This window comes from Ursus americanus, chromosome 13 (assembly GCF_024610735.1).
Source record: "Ursus americanus isolate L20-20 chromosome 13, mUrsAme1.1.p, whole genome shotgun sequence".
NCBI classification, from domain to species: domain Eukaryota; kingdom Metazoa; phylum Chordata; class Mammalia; order Carnivora; family Ursidae; genus Ursus; species Ursus americanus.
Genome location: NC_142139.1, coordinates 16203802 through 16226148, shown reverse-complemented (window position 1 = coordinate 16226148; position 22347 = coordinate 16203802). Strand labels below are relative to the sequence as shown.

Genomic DNA, 22347 nt, shown 5'->3' with positions numbered 1-22347 from the left:
TTTTTAATTTTTTAAGTAATGTCCACGCCCAATGTGTGGCTTGTACCCACAATCCCAAGATCAATAGTCTCACCCTCCACCCACTGAGCCAGTGTTTTTGATATCAGAGTAACTGGGTTTAAGATTTGGGTCAGGTTTAACCCAAGTTTAGGGTACCCTGACTGCTCTCTGGATTATATATAATTATACATTTAAAATAGCAAGCTTTTAATAGTGTGTCACATTTAGTTTTTCCTGTCATTTCAAAATATTTTTATTCTTGTAGTATGGAAAAATATATCTACGTTCAATGGTGCCCTCTCTTTTTTAATTTCCACTAATTTATCTCCCATCCACAAAAGGGATGCATAGGTTATTCCAGTTTCTTTGGGGTTTATATTTTATATTCTGGTTTCTTGCAGATTTATAACTTATTTGCTTCTTTTGAACCCATTGTAATTTATGGATACAGCTGTGGTAACAAAAGATCTAAGTTAATTCTTTTTCCTATCATTAAAAAAGTTATGGGGCACCTGATTGGCTCAGTTGGTTAAGCGTCCAACTCTTGATTTCAGCCCAGGCCTTGATCTCAGGGTCGTGAGTTTAAGCCCCTGGGCTTAAACACTGGGCTCTGTGCTAGGCATGGAGCCTACTCAAAAAAAAAAAAAAAAAAAAATTCTCTCTCTATTGTATTACTTCTGGTTTGTAATAAAATAAGTCGTTTGAATCTATAAATGGCCAGTTTTTGAAACCCCAGTGTTACAGACATCATGCACTACAGCTTTTGTAATCAACTTTAAAGTCTGGCCTAATCATTATAATCTTTTAAGAATTTTTTCAGGGACTTTTAAAAGAACAATTTGACATTTTTGCCCCCTTTCAAATGAGTTTCGCTATCGCTCAAAATCTGTCAGGGATTTAAATTGGTAATAAGAATCATAAAATCTAGAGCTGAAAGGTATAATAGGAATGACCTCACTCAACTTTGTGATTTAAAGGTCAGAAAATAGAGGCCAAGAGAACCTGAATTACCTTCCCAAAGTCATAGCCAGTTAATAGCAGAGCTGGGACTATGACCCATGTCTCCGATCACCTCAAAACATACAATAATAAAAAAGGAAGTGTCTTTTACTTTCACTATCCTTTTACTTAAATCTCCTAACCTTTATATTTATGCTAACCCACACTAAAATAATCTCACCTTTCATTTTGTGAACTTGAAACCAGCAGGTCAAAATTTTCAGATAAGAGTGGAAGTTTGCCACCTACAGGTCAAAAGAAAGAAGAACTCTTTTAGGTTTTTCCAGGGTAAAGCTCTGATGACCCTTACAAAGCAAAAGTGTGTTTTAAAACACTTCTTTGGGAGAGTAGCTCTCAATATAGCACAGGAAGACTTTTATCAAGGGGATGATGCCTTCATTCTCATCACTGTTAGTTTGACATGTTTCTGCACCGTTCCTTTTCCAATAGTATATGGTGCTATGCTTGTAGAAAAGAATGATAGAACAGTGAACAGTATGAATCCATAATTGGAAGCCCATGAAAATGTGTCTTAGCAACTGAGACCATCTCCCTTTTTCGGTCAGAATTTCCTCCTCACTGCTAGAAATATCTGAGTGGGCAACAAAAATCCTATAATGACGTTGAAACTGGATAACCATTTGGAAAAAGTTCTTTTAGAATCTTATATCTCCTACTAAAATAAATCCCAGATAAATATTTAAATGTGAAAGATGAATAAGACCATGAAATTACTAGAAGTCTCTATAGGCAATTGTAATATAATCTTGGAGTAGGAAAGCCCTTTCTAAACATAACACCAAAGGAAGAAAATCAAAGGAAAATATAGATATTTTACAAACATTAAAAATATAAAGAAATCACTGTTCTTTCTTAAAGATTATTTAAGATGAAATTGCATTTTCTCACTAATTAGTCAAGAAAATTTTAATACCCAGTGTTGACAGTGGCTGTGGAAATGACACTTAAATTTGCAGAGCTTTTTAAAAAAACAATTTGGCAAAAATATATGAGAAATGCTAAAATGTCCACCTAACTGTTGACCCAATATCTGTCTCTAAGAATTTATCCAAAGGATATAATCATGAATAAGAGAAAAGATTCAGTACAAATACATTTTTATAGCCTTCTTTATAACACTAGCCAAATGATAGGATATGGATTAAATAAATTATAGTAGGTTATTATACGGGGATATGATACCATTACAATTATTTTACTGAACTCTATTTAATAATATTGGGGAAATCTCTTAATATATTACTTGACAGAAGTAGGTTATATGGCAGTGTGTTTAGTATGAGCCCACTTATTAGAAAAAACACATATACATCCATATATATAGACAGGGCTTTAGAAAGCTGTATACCAAATATAAAACATTACTTTGGTGTGTAGGGGGAAAAGAGATTAAGAGTTTACTCTAAAAATGTTCTTGAAGAATAATGGAAAGAATTTAAAGATGAATGTACTTCAAAAAACAAACAAACTCGCAGGATGGATGTGTGAATAGGGAAGAAAGAGAAAAAGGTGGTACATAGTTAAAGATAAATAGAATGGGGTCTGGCTATGAGGAAAGAAATAAAAGTACTTAGGCTGGAGGTGCCAGAACATGTAATAAAATTGATCAAGGACACAGTCGGATGTGAAATAAGAGCTGGTACATCATGATCTAGGAGCCTGGAAGTCAGGTCACAAAGCAGCCCAGGTAAATCAGCATGCTTGCTACTCATATAACATGGACTTTGTTATCCTGGGAGTCAATCTAAAACAGTTTAAAAGTATTCTAGTATTCTTTATTTAAAAGTATTCTTTATTTAAAGACCTAAGCTGTCAAAAAAGCTCCATAAAAACATATTGCTAAAAGGTCACTCATTAAAAATAACAAAGAAACTAGAGTTTTTAGAATGGCTCATTGAAAAGTATTTCAAAATGTCTGAGGGTATGTCACTAAAATATATATATTTTTAAGTCTCAGTATTTTTACATATAGAAGATAGAGCTAACCAAAATTCATTTGATTTTTTCACCCTTTATTATGATTTTTTAAACGTGTTTATTTATTTAAGTAATCTCTACACCCAACACAGGACTCACAACCATGAGATCAAGAGTCCCATGACTCTTTTTTTTTTTTTTAAAGACTTCACTTATTTATTTGAGAGAGTGAGCGAGAGAGATCCAGGGACTCTGGGATCATGACCTGAGGCAAAGGCAGCCGCCTAACCAACTGAGCCACCCAGGTGCCCCTGAGTCCAATGACTCTTGATGAGCCAGCCAGGAACCCCTGATTTTCACCATTTAATGAATAGTTTGCTCTTAGATCCCTTTCTACTCTATCAAAATAGATTGATATTCTGCCATATGCAGAATTTATAAATTTGTTTGTTATTTGTGTACCCATTAGCTTCTAGAGAAGTGATATCCAAACTTTTTTGATCATATGACCCAATATATGCATATTTATATCTACATATATGTCCAACCAAACTTATATAAATTATATAACCTACAGAAAAAGTTAAAATTACAAAAAAGAGGGGCGCCTGGGTAGCGCAGTCGTTAAGCATCTGCCTTCGGCTCAGGGCGTGATCCTGGCGTTATGGGATCGAGCCCCACATCAGGCTCCTCTGCTGGAAGCCTGCTTCTTCCTCTCCCACTCCCCCTGCTTGTGTTCCCTCTCTTGCTGGCTGTCTCTGTCAAATAAATAAAATCTTTTAAAAAATTACAAAAAATATAGGCAGTAGAAATTCTAATACATTCCTCTTGCACCACATTGTACCTACCTGTCTGCATCTGCCCTTCATCAGAGACCACTGACTGCTGTTAGCATCTCTCAAGACCCACTGCCAAATTATACCTCCTTTTTATCATTCTTTTCTCATGGAAGGGAGAACCTCTAGTTGGTCCACAGGAGACTGATCTGTTGCTTCCAGAACCTGGAGATAAGGTTAAGTTCTGGTGGCTTTAATAAACATCACGAAGTAGGTGATTGTGGTTATTAGATATCACTACAGGGGAGATGTCCCCCAAATCAGTAAGTTAACAATCGGAAGGGCCACAGGATGCTGCCACCAGATAGCATGTCTGAAATACAACTGAGTAAAAAGAAAGCAGTATCTCATTAACTTAACATCTGAATAAAAAGTATGACAACAGAAGTGAGCAAAAAGCTGACCTTCCTGGTTAGTGGTGGGTGTCCAGTATTGTCCTGAAGAGAGCTGTCTGGCTAGTGCTGTATCAGAGGGGTCCCTTGGTTTCAATTCCAGCCTCAACAAGCAATGTTCCTAGCTTCTCAGAGACTTTCAGACATAGGAAAAAGCAATTCTTGGTTCAGTTCATGAGTATTCTGCTTTTTCTAGTAGTTATGTTACAAATACAAATATGAAGTTAGCATCTTGGTTTACACAACAATTCTCTTGTGAATTTGGTTAGTACAAGAGTTAATTCCTCTGATGAGGATTACCTCTTATTAACCTGACAAAAGTTTGTGGGCCTGGAAAGCTATGCTCATGGAAACCCTGTCTTTTGGTGACTGCAAGGCACTGGCACCCTGAGAGACCCAGGACTCCTTTGACGTACCATTGCTTTCCCTCACGAAACAGAGCCTTGTAGAGTTGAACGATGGCATGAACTAGTGAGCCAAGGACTGCTCCTGCACTTAAATGAGTCATTAATGGCTTTGTAAAGTTCCAGAGGATGACTCTAATGTTATACTGGTCTGTGCTTTATACAGAAAAGTCATCCTTTGTAAAGTTTGGCCATTAAAGTCAGTATCTTAAAAAAAAAAAAAAACTTGATACAGTGCAGATCTCTGTTATGGAAGTTTATTTAGAAGGGTTTGTGAAAGCGATTCCTCTCCTGAGTTCCTGGGAAAGAAATGTACTTCCTTTACCATGCTTTCTGCGGACTCCATGTGCTCCTGTGTTACTTGTAATTTCATCCAACTCTTTTCTGAGTTTTGTCAGTTGTCTTTCCATAAGCTGTTGTTTGCCATCTAATTTCTGAGAACTTCATTTCTAATGTGTGCTGATTTTTCAAAAACTTCAATCTAAATTATTTAACTCATTTAAAAATATTTTCATCTGCGTTATAGCTAGAGTTTTTTTTCTTGTGGGTTCTCATGGTCTGTTCAAAATTCTTTAATCCATTTTAATCTCTTTCTTGTACAAAGGTCATTTGAGGTTAAATAGCATTTCTTTTTCCCCTCACGTCCAAATTACATGGATTGTTGTGGATCCCATCATAGAGGGGTTTCCTATGGAGATGTGGATGGGCCAGGGTCAATTTTTCAGCTGCATGGCTCATGGTCTCCCACCTGTTATAAATGAAGAACCAGAAATAGAGCCTTTTGTGTAACCCTTCTCTATTTGTCAAAGCTAAGACTGGTTGGAAAGATTTTCTGCCTTTAGCACTGTGTTTCCTAGAAGTCTACAGACCTTGCCTTCAAGGTTACATTTATTTTCAGAGATCTTTTCATCTTGAGTCGGCTGGCCACCCCGCCTAAAACAAAATGAGATTGTTTTACCATTCCCAATGTAAATCTTCCCTCTCCTTTATTTCAAATGTTCCTGTCCTGTTCTATTTTATTTCTTTCCAATCATTTTTTCCTCAGAGTGTGGCTCAGTCATCCTGGAAGGAAGCATGTGCTGGATATTTCTGATATTCTTCAGAGCTTAGATAACTATAGCACTAGTCAATTCTCTTTCACCTACACATCCACGTAGAAGCGGGGGTGTTTTTCCTTTTTGTTGTTGCTGTGCACTCACCCAGAATGTGATGCCTGTGAGCTACTTCTCGAATATGTTTACCCATCTTTCTGTTCAGGTGGAGTCCTTTCAACAATTTTGGGGACTATAGCTTACAATGACCTGGAAGTAACTCCTTCACTCTTGCTGCTTCCCACTTCCTTTTTGCTCCTGCATCTGTCCAGTGTCTAGATAGGCAGGTATACCTGGCCATATTCTGAATATGTAGGGATTCCATTGCTGGAATTTCTCGAAGATTATTTTGTGAAGAGCCAGTTAACCCCTGGTCCAGGAAGGGTTACTTATCTTTGGGAAGACTGACTATGATGTGGACGTAGGATAACTGCAAACCTTTTTGTAGTTTATAATATTAAAGAAGCAGATTGGTCTCAAAGATGTCAACACTTCTTTAGTCTTTTGAGAAATGTCTACCTGCTTATGCATAGGGTTTCCTGAAAAACCCACTTACTTAAACGAATCAAGTTTATGTCCCTTTGCAAGGACAGTGCCTTGAGTAATTAAAACTTAAAGGTATTCCTTGTAAGAATTAGAAAAATAGCTGATAAACTACATAACAGTACAAAGTTTTTTACAATCTGGAAACAAAATGAACTTACGAAATCTGTATTAAAATGAGACTTCTAGTGTCAAAGGAAAGTATTTATAACAAGATTTTCCTAAATATTTAATAGTACTACTAATACATGCAAATACCAACTTCACAAAACATCTATTATATAAAGTGAGCTGAGCATCTACATTAATATTAGTGGTGCTCATAATCTTCATAATATTTTAACACAAACTAAATGTTAATAGTCCACAGGAGAGTAAAAGTATCAATATCTACACAAGTAAAATAATACACTTTATTTTAAAAAACAGTTCAACACTTAATGTTGTTTTTATTCTAACTTTGAACAAAGATGGTATATATAACTGGAATGATTATCTGTGCAAGATTTTCATGTGACCACATTTAAGGCAACCCCTACACCAAAAGTCATATTCTTTTACCTGAGTAGAGGATAACTGAGTTATATTTTCTAATACATTTAAATTATCTCTATAAATAAACTAGACACTCTTTTCTTGTTTCGTTGTTGTTACTTTACAGAAAAAGCTTCCTTCCACAGTTAATACTTAGAAATACACTTTGGAGCCAAATAAAATCTTAGTGTAAACTCCAGCTCTTCTACCTACTAGCTGTAAGACTTTGGGCAAGTTTCTTAACCTTCTTAAGCTCATTTCCACATCATACAATGGAGAAAATAAATGTTTCAAAGACTGAGATAATATATGTGTTATGGGCTGAATTCATATGTTGAAGTCCTAATCCCCAATACCTCAAAATGTGACTGTATTGGAGACAGGCTCTTTAAAGAGGTAATTAAGTTAAAATGAGGTCATTAGGGAGGGCCCTCATCCATTATGACTTGGTATCCTTACAAGGAGAGGAAATTAGGACACAGATACAGAGAGAAGACATTGTGAGACACAGGGAGAAGACACCCATCTACAAGTGAAGAGACCTCAGGAGAAACCAACTCTGACAACACCTTGATCTCAGATTCTTGCCCCCAGAATTGAGAGAAAACAAATTTCTGTTGTTTAAACCCCCTAATATGTGGCATTTTGTTATGGCAACCCTAGCAAATTAATACAATATGTAAAGAATCTGGAATAGTGCCTGGAACATGGTAGGTAATCAATAACTTAATTACTACTGTTAGTATTTCCCCAGAGCTTTTCTAATCAACTCCACACACAATTCAGTTCTTGTTCATTTAATGGCTAAGTGGCAAAAGAGCAAGACTTTGTTGGGATACACAGAATGCTATGGACTCTCAGCATCCCTGCATGTTCTTGCTGGATTTGAGCTCTTTTTCTAGGCCATTTTTCAGGGATGTGTTTCCAGTGGGTAACCTTGAATGATGATGTAATATCTCACTCCAGACCAAGAACAGGCTTACTTCTGCTTACTATAAAGGTTGTGATTTGCCCAAGTTAGTTGTTCCTCTCCTATAGCACAGCCTATTCTGCATGCAGGCATTCATCATGGGCTCTTTATGTCACCCCTGTGGGACTTGAAAGGACAGAGAAACAACATAAACCAACATGAAGCTCTGGCTACTATAAAGTCATTTGTTTCTGATCTAGGATTCTGCTTTCTGCCAGTATCCCATTAAATTTTAACTGTTAGCTTGTAAACAGGGTAAAATCTCAGACCCTGCACAGTTCTTGACTGTTTTGGCTGTGAGGGTCATGGTTTCTGAAAAAGATGAGAGCCCCATTCCTCTGGGTTAAGAGATATGACTCCCTGGATCCAAGAGTAAATGTTCTCACTTAAGTAGTGGGAAAGGGGAAGGGGAATGAGTCCCCCACTGTCCTGTTAATTTATGTTTGGAGGCTAAGCAGTGAGAAGTAGGATTTAAACAAGCCACCCAAATGGTGTATTGGTTGTTGCTCACTCACCTCAGGGTAGGAAAAGCAACGATATTAGATATTAATATGAAAACAAGGCAGCATGCCCCAGGGCTCTAGCCAAGAAGTGTGGCTATTGCTGTGAAGGGGTCCTCAAAGCTAAAACAAATGCTACCAGCAATGAGGAAATAAAACTTCAAGTAGACCAAAATTGCAAATTTGTTTAGCACAAGTTGGGCAGCTGATCAAAACCAAAAGTAAATGCAAAACATTCCTTACTGGCATGGAGCCATTCTCTCCCTCTACACTTCTTTTGTGTATGTGTATTTCCAATTTATTTTTTTTAATTTTTTAATAATTTTTATTTTGTTATATTATTCATCATACAGTACATCCCCAGGTTTTGATGCAATGTTCCATGATTCATTATTTGCGTATAACACCCAGCGCACCATGCAATATGTGCCCTCTACACTTCTTAATAACTCCTTTACCCTCTACCCTGAACTCAGTTGCTTTAACGAAAAAGCCAAGTGTGATGGGAAAACCTAGGGGAAGAAAGTGACTCAAACTTTTACAGCTGTTAGATACAGGTGCTCAAGTCACCATTCTACCCAGTCCCATAGGGGAAGTTGGTACTGGGCACAGGGTGGTCAAATGTACCAAAGGCTGCAGGACACTGAAGAGGTGCAGTGTTACATGGAGGGCGAAAAAACAAAGATCCCCAGAGTCTGGGGGCTCCCCAGATACTGGGAAGTGCACAGGAAAGAAGTTGGTACCAACACTGAAGACAGGGGTCAAAAAAGAAAAAAAGAGCCTCCTTGGATGCAGCCCTTACCCCTGGCTCCTTCCTGAGCTCCCAGCCAGGGAGATAACAATCTCATCGCAATCGTTAAAGCTCCCATACAGGGGATAAAGTGACTAAAATCAACTGATAGTATAAGAACAAATTGTTATGAAAATACCTAACTGGTATTGAGGTGTTACACGCTTATATTGTAAATGCTTATAAAGTGCCAGAGGAGATTTCCCATTTAGATTTTCCCATTGCTTCATATAGAGAAATGAGACAAACTTCCTGCCATCTACTACCATGCCCTAACCCATCCTAACCTATTGGTGGGTTGGGATTTAGTGTGAGTGCCTCTATGCTCTGATATCCCAAATGTTCACTATATAAATGATGTTCTGGTGGTAAACTTAGAAGCTTGTCTCAATGGTTTTGACTGTGGCCATTATCAACCTCTACCAGTAGAAGTGACTGTTAAACCCAAACAAAATTCAGAACTCTGTTTGCCAAGTAGTTTCTCAGCATTGTTTGGACAGAGTCATAGCACTTAATCCATCTGGGAGTCAAAAGAACAAATGTTTTCTCCTTATTAAGACTCTCATTCAGTATTGGAGGCAGTTCATAATGCCATCGATGGCAGCTGTTGTATGTGATTTTAAAATGTACAAACACAGAAACCAGGACAATGTGTGACTTGGGGTTATGTGCTAGTATGTGGGAAAAAAAGACCACAGTAGGTCTCTCCATTAGGGAAGGGGGATTTTTTTTTGGCCCATCTATTGCACCCTGTAATTTTGTCATTGACACCCAAGATCAGTAACTCAGTCAAAGGTCCCTTGTGTGGGTCATGATGTATGATACACTGGTCTTACAATACATTCAAGCTAATAAACAGACCCCCCCTTGGAATTTAAAACTGACTAAATTCAAGACCCTAGGGGACATGATTGAGGTCAATACTGCAGACTGGCTTCATCCTGCTGCTGTTGATAATAGTAGAGTCGAGTCTGTTGATAATAGCAGCCTTAATTAACTGCTATATGAAACCAAATGAATAGGTATGGTATTGACTAAATAACCTGTTTATCAGATTAATCAGACTAGTAGAGTGGCATTCTTACATAAAAATTCAAATTTGGTTAAGAGTATGCAGGTTAAGAAGTAAGTAGTTGGAAGAGGATATCCATTATGGGCTCTGAACGACACTGCATACTTTCTGGGTATGCCATGAATGCAAGGACCTGACCTATCTTTACCCAGTCCATGTCTCAGGCTTGTGTTTACACTGAGCAACCTTGAAGCATAAGGTAACAATGCCCCTTGGACAAAAAAACAGGATTGTTTCTGGTCACTATAAAAGCAGTCAATGTCCTAAGCTCAGCGTTCTTTTCCATGACACAATCCACTGTGTGTGCAGGATTCCATCACTGGCCTTTTATGCTGCTCTTATGGGGCTCAGAGAAATGGGAATGGTTACAAACCAACAGGAAGCTCTGGCTACCACTTGCATTGTGAATAATAAAAGTGCTTTGTCTCTGATCCAAGTGTCTCATGTATCCTGAGATACATACCATGGAATAGTTACAGGCGTTATACCCTGTTAGCTTGCTAGTTGGGTGAAATCTCAGACCCTACAGTTATTGACAGACATCAATAATTTTCTTCTTGGTAATGGCTGGCATTTTAGGCACTATGAATTGGCTACTAGGAAATTTATTATTAGCATGATATATTACAAAATATTATTTCCCATAGACTTAGCCAATAACACTACAAAAATAAAAAGCCCTCTGTTTCCTGTGAATTTAACTGTGTGTGTCCAAGTCCAGTAATAATTTCACTGTCTGTCTGAAGTACTAATAGTACTAAATCTAAAGCTCGGCGCCATGCCTCAGTCTTTGGTATAACAACGTCGTAAATTCTTGGAATCTGTTCCAGTTTATTTGAAATGCCTGAATTAAAGATTCCACTATTTAGTTTACCATATTCATTCAAGATGTAAGATGAAGGAGAGCCAGAGTCTGTGGCATTTTGTAGATGCTGCTGAATGACTGTGCTGGCTTCAAATTCTGATGAGCAATTGGCCGTGTTATATATGAGAGCTGAAAGGTATTTGTGCCATCCATTTGCCAGGCATTTAAGCACAGTTGATCTGTACAGTGCCAGAGATGAGGCCAGCCAAGAGGAAGTATTATGAAGCCATCCTGAACAGACGTGATTTCTTTTACTCAATGATTGCTCTGCAAGAATTTGAAGATGGCTAAGACACAAAAATTCAACTGCACCACCTCCAAGGAAGACCTTTTGCTCTTTTAGAGCATAATAAAGACGATAGGCACAAGTCCAGAACCTATCTTCTTTGGATTGCATCTGTGCAGTGACTGGGCTAGTGAGCACTACTGTAACCAAATTAATTCCTTCTGTTTTTATCACGATTGTGATTATGTTGATACTATCTATGACATCCGAGGGAATACTTCTCCAGAAGGTCACAGAGACCCCATTGCCTACACAGTTTTCATTCACTTGTGTGACGTAGGTCACCTGTACTGCTCCTGAAGCTTCTGCAAAAGCCTGCATCACACTGCTATGCACTGACCCAAGTACCAGCCGCTTACTGTGTATGCACTTTTCAATTAAGTGTTCAGACACATTTCCTTGTACCAGGATGAGGTTCACATTGAACTTAATTAATATTTGTAATACATAATTTGTCCACAGTTCTTCTGAGCTGTCTTGTTGAACCTTCATGCTTTCTAACAGTGTGTTAATATTTGTAGCCTTATTAAATCCTAAGTGGCGATAATTCTCTGTGAGGTCACCCTCGATGAGAATAATCCGGTTAGGTTGATTCTGTAATTCCTTGATCAGAGTAGTATTAGATATTGACACAACAGTGATAAATCCTGGACAGGCACAAGAAAAAGTTTCAGGTACACCTGGTACACGGCACGTGAAGATTCTTGAAATGTCAAACCTAAACGGCATTGTACAGTTGCCTTGCTGCATACTTGCATTCTGATACTGCAGCCGTACTGCTTCATCTACTAATTTCATGCTGCTCTGATCTCCGTGACTCAAACCCATCTCCAACTCTACAAAATCATTACATCTGTAAGTATTGGGAGGAGCTGCACCATGTTGTTCTAGAAATCCATCTTGTTTGTTTATCCACTGATTATTATCTGTTCTATTAAAATGCCTACTGTGGATTAGTACTGACTTTCTATAATGGTTGCCTGTGAGCAGACTGTTTTTCAGAGTTTGAGGATTTTGTACCTTGTTTTTATCGGCTTCAACTTCAGCCTGAGGTCTAAGGAGTTTAGATGACTTAACAGGTATCCCAGAAAGATCGTAAATGGTTAGTGATGGAGAGGCAACATCTTTGAGATCATGCTCTTTCTGTAAACCAGTATCTGAAGGGATTTGTAGAAAAGGGCACAAACTGACGCTAAATGTTTCAAGTCCGGAAAATGTCTTTGTGCTATCTATATGGTCAAATACGTTGTGGACAGGTACTTGAAGGGAAACTACTTCTTCAATGCAAGAGTTCAAGCCTTCCGACATTACAGACACTACTAATGAAATGGGGACACCTAAATGGAGACATTCTTCAGCAGCACTGCTCCATGCACCAACGAGAAACAAAAGAGTACTGGTTCCAGTTTTATATGTGTTATTTTGTGCTTGAACTGCTTCATTGAGAAGTTGTCCCACTGCGCTGGTTAAATCCAAACTTTCAAGAAGCCTTACTGTTGAACTGATCAATACACTTTCATGACACTCTGCATCTATAATAAATTTAGATGATTTTAATGGGCCTAGGAAAGTTCTTCCTGTTCCTGCAAATGATGAAAGTTGTTGAAGTCCCATGTGCCTTCTTTTATTTATGATCCTGCAAGCCATCACCATGAATCATCATCTGCAAATAAAATAAAAACTTGGAAATTTATTCAGTGTAATTCATGGTTATAATTGTTTATAAAAGAAAAATCAGATATAGTCCCTGCCTTTGAGGAGTTTATATAGAGTTTCCATTAAATATGGTCAGTGCAATGATAACAGTACTATAATGATTCGCAATATTGCAATAAATTGCGATAAATGATATTGCGTATGGGCATGTGGAGAAGGAACACTTCATCCAATAGAGGGAGTGGATCATGCAGGCAATGATCCTGGTAGTGTTTCCAGAAGAAGGCAATGCCCGAAATGAGTCCTGAAGAATAATTTGAAAGAGTTAGCAAGTTGAAGCAGGTGGTAGTAAATGCACATATATGTGAAAAAACACAGTGTATTGGGGTAATGTAAGTGGTTTAGTTTTTTAGGAATATAAGAAAGTAGTAGGAAATGGGAGATGAAGCTCTAGAAGAGAAAAGGGGTTGGGTCATGAACAGCATTTTGTGCCATGTCAAACCTGATCCTACGATGGGAACCACGGAAGTGCTTTGAGTAAGGAAGATTAAGAAACAGCTTGATGTAGAGTTTGAAAGCATGTGCTCTGAATCTAGAAGTCTGGATTTGAACTTGGCTCCAATGCTTACTAGCTATATAAACTTCATCAAGTTATTTAACTACTCTGTCCACATCTGAAAAATAAGGACTGTAACACAATCTACTTTATAGGGTTATTATAAGGAGTAAATGAGTACAGTGCTTAGAACAATGCCTGGCACATAATCCCTTCTGAGTACTACTACTACTATTGCTGCTGCTGCTAGTGTTTTGGATAGATCACCACTCTGATAGCACAGAGAATGAATGGGGTGGGTGCCTCACTGGAGGCAGAGAAGCCAGCTAAGAATCATCTATAGTTATCTAGATAAGGAATGTGGAAGAGGGATGTAGGTGAGAGGATGGATTTGGTTACTGATTAAAATGTAAAGGGGAAAAAAGTATTATTTAAAGGGAAGTTCAAAAGCAATTAGGCTTTTTCCACATAATATTTCAAAATCCACATCAAAAACTAGTAAGACTTAAAAACTTTAGTCCAATAAAAAGAACTTTTTAATAAAATACCCCTTAATTGAAAAGCTGTCTATAATAAAATGACCTATCTCATGAGGCATGAGCTCTCAGTTAAAGGACTATAACTAAAATTGTAGATAATATAAACTTCTCTTCCAACTCCAAGACTTTATAATTCTTTGAATGATATTTTTTATCAAAATCTTTTAAATCCAAAATATCAAAAAGCTAGCAATTTAGAGTTTTGCTCTTCATCTGATGAGTTTGTTTCTATAATTCCTGGATTTATCCTTGAAGCTGAGGAGCACCACTATTTGAGATATCTTAAGATCCGGAGGAAGCCATGACACAACTTCCTCAAGAGTAGCTTCCTATAAGCTTTCAAGGACTAAGGAGAAAAGCTAATACAGTCTAGGAAAAGGTATAATGAATTTTTTGAACTCAGGTTCAAATGCTGTTTTGTGAAAATTTCAATTCTATAAAATAAAAATAAACTCTTGATACAATCAGGCATATCCCTAGATGGCATCAAAACATACTCTAGGATTCCAATATTTTAATCCTGAGATCCATCATATCTTACAATTATCTGATCTTACCATGCTTTCGCTGTCCCTCACCCCTCTCCCCCATATTATCAATTCTCTACTTACCCAGTTAAAATTCCTATCTGTCAATTATTACAATCACTCCCTTGCACGTATATCCTCAAAATCCTTATCTCTCTTTAGGTTCATCCTACTTACCTTGCACGGCCACTAATCTTGATGAAATCCAACTCTGTCTACTCCACGCTTACCTAACTGCAGCTGAAAATAAATAGAAAAACAAACACAAAACACAATCATGCTGGTATCATTTCAAACCTCAAGTGGTCCTTCTTGTTGCTTGGCAATGTACTTCCCCAGTTCATTTATCTTTTTTTTTTTCCTTTTTATAAAAGGTTATTGCTTTTTGGGTTCAATTTTTAAAAGTCTTGCCTACTCCTGAATACAAAAGATATTCTTCTATACTTCTAAAAACGTTATGGTTTTAATCTTTTATGTCTATGGATCTACCTATTCTGGATATTTCATATAAATAGAACCACACAATACGTGAACTTTTGTGTCTGGCTTCTTTCGCTTAGCATAATGTTTTTGAGGTTCGTCCACATTGTATTACGTATTGGTACGTCATTCCTTTTTATGGCTGAGTAATAGTCCACTGTATGTATGTATCACTTTGTTTATCTGTTGATGGACATTTCAGTTGTTTCTACCTTTTGACCACTATGAATTGTGCTACTATGAACATTTGTGTACAAGTGTCTGAGTATGTTTTCAATTCTTTTGGGTATACACCTAGGAGTGGTCACATAGTCATTTTATGTTTAACTTTCGGAGGAACAGCCAAACTGTCGTCTATAGCAGCTAAATTATTTTACTTTCCCACCAGCAATATATGAGGGTTTCAATTTCTCCACATCCTGTTGTATTGATTTCCTAGGGCTGCTATACCAAATTACCAAAAACTGGGTGCTTAAAACAATACATTTTTATTCTCTCACGGTTCTGGAGTCCAGAAGTCTGAAATCAAGGTATCTGCAGGGCCATGATTTTTCTGAAGGTTCTAGGGAAGGCTCTTCCAGCTCCTAGTTGGTTCCTGGAGGTCCATGGCTTTCAGTAGCAAAACTCAGTATCTGTTTTTCTTTCATATGGCTTTCTTAAAAGGACACCATTCCTTGTATTTAGGGTCAAACCTAATCTGGTATGACCTATCTTAACTAGCTACTTCTATAAAGACCCTATTTCCAAATAAAATCATTCTGAGATTCTGGGTGGACATGACTTTGGAGGGAACACTATTCAACCCAGCATGCTCACCAATACATATCTTCTCTTTTGGCTTTTTTTTTTTTTCTTCTGTTTTTATAATAATACACATCCCAGTGGGTGTGCAGTGACATTTCATCACGGTTTTGATTTGCCTTTCTCTAATGACTAATGATGATAAGCATCTTTTCATGTACTGGTTGGATCTTTGGAGAAATATCTATTCAAATCTTTTGCCTATTTTAAAAATGGGATTGTCTTTTTGTTGCTGAATTGTAAGAATTCTTTGCATATTCTGGAAACTAGAACCTTATCAAAATACAATTTATAAATATCTTCTCTTTCTGTAGGTTGTATTTGCTACTTTTTTGATAATCACTTTGATGCATAAAAGTTTCCCATTTTAACGAAGTTGAATTTGTCTATTTTTTCTTTTGTTGCTCATGCTCTTGGTGTCATATCTAAGAATCTATTGCCAAATCCAAAGTCTTAAAGATTTGACCCAGTGTTTTCTTCAAAGAATTTTATAGTTTTACATTTTATATTAAGTTCATTTTTGATACATTTGATTTTTGTATATGGGATGAAGTAGGGGTCCAACTTCATTCTTTTGCATTTGGATGTTAAATTGTCCCACCATAATTTGTTGAAAGACTATTCTTTTCCCAATTAATGGCTTTGCATCTTTGTCAAAAATCAACTGGCAATAGATTTTTGGGTTTATTTCTGGACTCTCAATTATATCTGATTGGTTTATATGTCCATCCTTAAGCCAGGACCACATGATCCCATGACACTGATATCATCACGACTTGAGCCGAAATCAAGTCACATGCTTAACCAACTGCGCCACCCAGGTGCCCAAAGACATTTTTTTGATTACTGTAGCTTTGTGATGAGTTTTGAAGTGAGAGAGTGTGACTCCTCCAACTTAGCTCTTTTTGTTTTAGCTTTTACATTTATATTTATAATTCATCTTAAACTGATTTTTGTAAATGGTGTGAGGTAGGGGTCATTTTGTTTCTTCCTGGATATCCAGCTGCTCCAGAATAATTTGTGGAATAGGGCTGTTTTTTTTGCTTGTTTTTTCATTTCTAACAAGTACTGAAAGCTTATTAAGTATGAGGTACTTTACATGCATTATGTAATATAGTTCTCATAATATTATGAAGTATGTATACACTTAATCTATTAAAAAGAAAAACAGATAAGTAACATACCAAATCTCACAGCTAGTAAATAATAGGTTATGAACTAAAATCCACATTCGTCTAATGCCAGAGTCCCATGCTATTAACTACTATACAATACTGTCTTCTGGCTGCCCCTCTACCCAATGGGATAGAGATTCACCTTTTCTCCTGTAGAGTCTTCCACTGCATTTTCCACTTCCAAAACTTCTTGCCTTCTTCCAAGCCTGTTCATACCCTTAAAATGGATATGCCCTTTTCCCCCCCAAGCATCAGAGTCTCTGTTTGTGGTTTCCTCTTTATACTAAGTTTAAATCACAACATATTACCGTATGAACGGAAAACTCATAGAGAATTTAGGACAAAAGGAAAAAGTCATGGGCTATTTCAAACTTATTCAAACTTTCAAAGTCTGTATTTAATTTATGTCAAAACAGTTTTCCCAGAGAAGACATGAAATTATTTAAACAAAACTAATCTACAGGCAAAAAGTTACATAAAACTGATCTCAAAATATTCCAATTATTTCACTTATATGTGGAACCTAAAAACAAAACAAACAGAAAAGGCAGAAACAACCACACTGGTGGTTGCTAGAGGGTAGGAGTGTAGGGGATGGGCAAAAAGGGGTGAAAGGGAGTGGGAGGTACAGGCTTCCAATTATGGAAGGAATAAGTCACAGGATGAAAGGCACAGCATAAAGAATATAGTCAATGGTATTCTATTAGCATTGTATGGTGATAATTGGTAACTACACTTGTGATAAACATAGCATAACATATAGAGTTGTCGAATCACTATGTTGTACACCTGAAACTAACATAATATTGTGTTAACTATATTCAATAAAAGGAATAAACAAATAAATATTCAAGAGAAATGCTATTTCAGCATTTGAAGACTCTATTCCAAGTTTCAGCAGCAATTAAAAAAAAAGTCTTAGCATTCCTAAGTTTAGAAAAGCTCCTAAATGATTATTTTGTAGAGATTAATTAACATAAAATAAAAACTCAAACAAAAATCCCTCATCTTCTAAAAAGTTGAGTATAAAAAGGCAAAGACAGTGAAGAGGATGGTGAAATAGATAATTTCAAAGATAAAAAGCATCTCTGGTAACTTTTCTTGCCATTGAATTGACACACTCTGATTTTTGTTCTGCCATACCTCAGCACCAACGTTTTCCACAAACAGCTGTTTTATTATTGGGTTCCCTAACAACTTTACTTGCCTGCTTAATGTTTCTCTAACTTTCTAAGTGTGTAACAGAAGCACAGTCATACTACTTCAGTGAGTTTTGACATCAAAAGCATCCTTCTTTTCCTAGTATCATGTCTAGTCTTGTTTAAGGCATTTGGTTTAGAATACCAAGACATGGAATACTTTTCAGGAGTTGAATTTTTAAAAATATTAATATGGGGCTCCTGGGTGGCACAGCAGTTAAGCATCTGCCTTCGGCTCAGGGCGTGATCCCAGCGTTATGGGATCGAGCCCCACGTCAGGCTCCTCCGCTATGAGCCTGCTTCTTCCTCTCCCACTCCCCCTGCTTGTGTTCCCTCTCTCGCTGGCTGTCTCTATCTCTGTCAAATAAATAAATAAAATCTTAAAAAAATAAAAATAAAAATATTAATATATTCTGACAGGTATGATTAGCTTTTTTCATTATCAAAATCAACAGTTTGTGTATCTCCAGTCTATTCCCAATATAGCACTCTAATCATATTCCATTATTTAAAAACCTTCAATGTGGAACATAAAGGTCTTTACTCCTTTGTCTGACACAGGAGCCCCTTTAAAAAATCAGCTCAGAGTCTTTCACTCCTCTACTCAAAATCTTGCAAAACCTTCCCATTTCACTAGGAATGAAAATCAAGGCCTTAATAAAGCCCTAATAATCTACACTCCTCCCTCTTACCCCTCTGTTTCCTACTACGCTATCCTTCGAGCACTCTGCAAGTCATGCTCCCTAACTTAGAGTTTCTGTTCCAGTTATTCCCTCTTTCTGGAATGTTCATCCCTGAGAAATCTATTGCTTCACCACCTCTAAATATTTACTCAAATTTACCCTTTTCAATGAGGTCTACCCTTGAGTACCCTATTTAACACCACAAACTCTTTTCCCTCTACACTTGGATTCCCTTTAACTGCTCTACTTCCTTTTTTCCATAACACTTACCACCTTATAAAGTAGTACACAGTTTACATATCTATTTATTATTTATTGATCATCTCCCTCTGTTGGAATGTAATTCCCAGGAGGACAATTTTAGTCACTGAGGAATCCTACATACCAAGAATATTGTCTGACACACTGCTGACACTCAATAAATATTTGATGAGCAAATGAATGAATGGTTCTCACAGTATTTGCTATCTTTAAGTACAAAACTGACAAGATTAAACAGATGCCACTGTCAGTATTACTCCACCAAAATTTAAGTTTCAATCACCTTTAGAGCTGACATGATTCCTATTTGGCACTGTCTTAGTTGAGACCCCCTTAATTGCTTCCAAAATGGTTCCTCCTTCACATGGTTGTCAGAATTATTTTTACAAAGCACAAACCTAATCAAAGCACTCCACTGCCTAAAAATATCTATCTCAGAGATTGAAATCTTTACTCCTTAATTTGACATAGGTGTCCCATAATTGGACCTCAATGTAATTTATGACTCATTTTCCACCTTTCCTTATAAACCCTATGATCTTGCCACACTAGAACATACATTTATTTTCATTTTTACACATGCTATATTCAGATTTGAATATCCTCCCTTTCTTCACCTTGGCAAATGCTACATATCTTTCATGACCCAAGACAAATGCCACATTTTTTAAAAATCCTATTTATTTATTTATTTGAGAGAGATAGTGAGTGAGAGAGAGCATGAGTGGGGGGAAGAGCAGTGGGAGAGGGAGAAGCTGACTCCCTGCTAGCAGGGAGCCTGACGCAGGGCTCCACATTTTTGATACAACCTTCTCCAGTGCCCCAGAAAGAAGTAGTGTCTCCTGCCTGTGCTCAAGCACTTTCTACACACATCTACTAAAGCACTTAGCATCCTGAATTTAAAACTCTGTATTTATGTCCATGCCTTTCTCCCCCACTAATCTGTGGGTTCCTTGCTTTTATTCATCTTTGTACTCTACACTCAGTTCCTTTCAAACTCACCCAATAGTTGGCACAGTAAAGGACATGTGGAAAGCATTAAGTAAATTTAGTAGAATTAAGAGTGCCAATGGATTTAATATTTTCCTAGACTTATTATTATTATTACTACTACTACTAAGGTTTCACAATACAATTGGATTAGTAAGAGCTATTTTTCAAGACTAAGTAGTTCCTAGACCCAAGACCTAGAAATTGCAATCTGAGGCTATAATAAAAAAATCATTTTTGCTAGAAGTTAATTTCCCAAATATAAGAGCCTAAATCATAAAGTGATATAAAAGCAGATTAACATATTACTGAGCCTTTTAATTGCCATAAGAACAAAATTGATCTAGGTTAGAATTCAGTTCTGTATATTTGGTCACTATTCACTTCTGGGTCTCAGAAATCCCCTCAATATTAGTAGTAAAGATGAAGTAAATGTCCTTGAAACTCATCAAGAGCAACTTTCCCGGTGAGACTAATGGCCCGAAAAATCAAAATACAATTAACCCTTAAACACCAGGGGTTCGGGACCTGGACTACTGCACAACTGAAAATCCAAATATAAATCCTGACTCCCCCAAAACTTAACTATTAATAGACTACTGTTGTTTGGAAGCCTTACAGATAACAAAAACAGTAAATTAATACATATTTTATATGGTACATGTATTATATACTGTATTCTTACAATAATACCTTAAAAAAATTTTTTTTCAGTATCTCTAGGCTATAAAGTTCAACACGGAGTTTTTTGAAATTGCAGCAAATCTCCAAAAGAATCCATGTATAAGTAGGCGCGCACAGTTCAAATCCTTGTTGTTTAAGCGTCTACTGTATTATAATTGAGTGAATGAACATTTTACTTAATTCACAAAATATCTTGAACTTGCATAATTTCTACCGGAACAATTTTATACAGAAAAATTACTTCTAATATTAGAATAAACTTACCTATTTTCCAGAATTCTAATGTGTTGTTTATCTATGATTACAAAGCTTGGGTATCTGACTGGCATATACTGTGAACCCGACAGGATGATGGTTTTGGAAAACGTACCATGCTTCTACATACTACAGTATGAACAGTGATTTGGGAGACTGCTTCAAGAATGTACTTTGTACTTGTACATTTTTCCTGCCCTGACTTCAAGGAGATAAGTGGGATGAAGAAAAAAACAAACAACAACAACACTGGGCAAAAGTTAACGTTCCTTTTAACTGGAGAATGCTGGAGAATCCAGAATGGTTTTTGGAAAAAAGTACTTACTTTGCAGAAGGTACTGCAGGAAGCATAAAAAGAGTCCTGATGTGTAAGGAATTATTGTTAGAAGTTTTAAAGAACTATCGCCTCTTCATTTCCACCAGGAAGTCAGACGTCCACCTCATTCTCTCCCCCTTTAGCTGGTCTCCGACCAGATTCACGACTGGACAAATCAACAAGTCTGGCCCTCTGGACAAGAATTTGCTTTGATTTACAGGAGTTACGGGCTTCTAAATCCCGGCAGTAACTCAAGTCAATTGGATTATCAGGCTATGTCTGACTCATGACTGTGGATCTATACTGGATATGGCTGGAAAGCCGGCCAAATCTTGGGATTCAACCACAGGAATGGCTGAGGGTGACAGTGGGGTAGGTGTCTGGTCGTGACAATGGTTGGAGACAAAGTCCTACCTGGCAAATAAATACTACAACTTTGGTAAAAACTCTTCCTATGCAGAGAGGCTTGGTGCATCCCAACACCCATCCTGCCCCCATACCCACTTCCTTCCAGCCATTCGGCTACCGCGCCAGAATCCCTCCGAACCAGGTAAGAGGGAAATGCTAAAGGTCAAGCCCCAGACACTGCGGAGGCTGAGAAATACCTAGCGGCCCATGGAAAGGTCAGTCCCCTCCACTCCGTTAATCCCAGCCGGATGGCAAACCAAAACTGGACCAATTTACCCGGCCCGCCAGGCCCTTCATTCTCATCCTCTTCCGGCGCACGAAGAGGTCAAAAAAGCAAATAAAGACTCTCCGCGTCTGCACTAATGCCTTAGCTGTCGGTGGAAGCATCTCGTTACTAACCTCGCTCTCTTCTCCATCTTCACGCGAGGGTTCAGATCCCAGCTTCCCACCTCAGACGACGTTCTGCCTGGCACTGGGACAACGAAGCACCGGGACGAAGACGCCCCCTTCTCCGCCCTCATCTTGCGCATGTGCGAAGCGGAGCCAGCGGGGCGGATGGGTGGGGCTGGTCGCTAAGATACAGACGGAAAGTTCTGC

The 22347-nt window shown here is 37.5% G+C and overlaps 1 protein-coding gene across 5 annotated transcripts; it reads right to left on the bottom strand.

Moving 5' to 3' along the window:
* Positions 1 to 640: 640 nt before the first annotated feature.
* On the bottom strand, positions 641 to 22289 carry BBS12 (Bardet-Biedl syndrome 12). Of its 5 annotated transcripts, XR_006779896.2 has the most exons (4): positions 22150 to 22289; positions 14676 to 14738; positions 4178 to 4301; positions 641 to 1244 (listed from the first exon to the last, which is right to left on the bottom strand). XR_006779896.2 is itself a non-coding variant. In XM_045799037.2 (3 exons), exon 3 carries the CDS (start codon positions 12871 to 12873, stop codon positions 10732 to 10734), a length of 2142 nt encoding a protein of 713 aa, XP_045654993.1. In that variant the 5' UTR covers positions 12874 to 12883; positions 14676 to 14738; positions 22150 to 22289; the 3' UTR covers positions 9681 to 10731. The 5 variants fall into 5 exon arrangements, 2 of the variants coding, with proteins under 2 accessions (XP_045654993.1, XP_045654994.1); XR_006779897.2 differs by lacking the exon at positions 4178 to 4301; XR_006779895.2 differs by lacking the exon at positions 641 to 1244 and having other exon boundaries at positions 1251 to 4301.
* Between the last annotated feature and the right edge of the window lie 58 nt (positions 22290 to 22347).

Excerpts from the sequence above, each read along its gene's own strand:
- BBS12 (XM_045799037.2), bottom strand. The coding sequence starts at position 12,873 with ATGGTGATGGCTTGCAGGATCATAAATAAAAGAAGGCACATGGGACTT.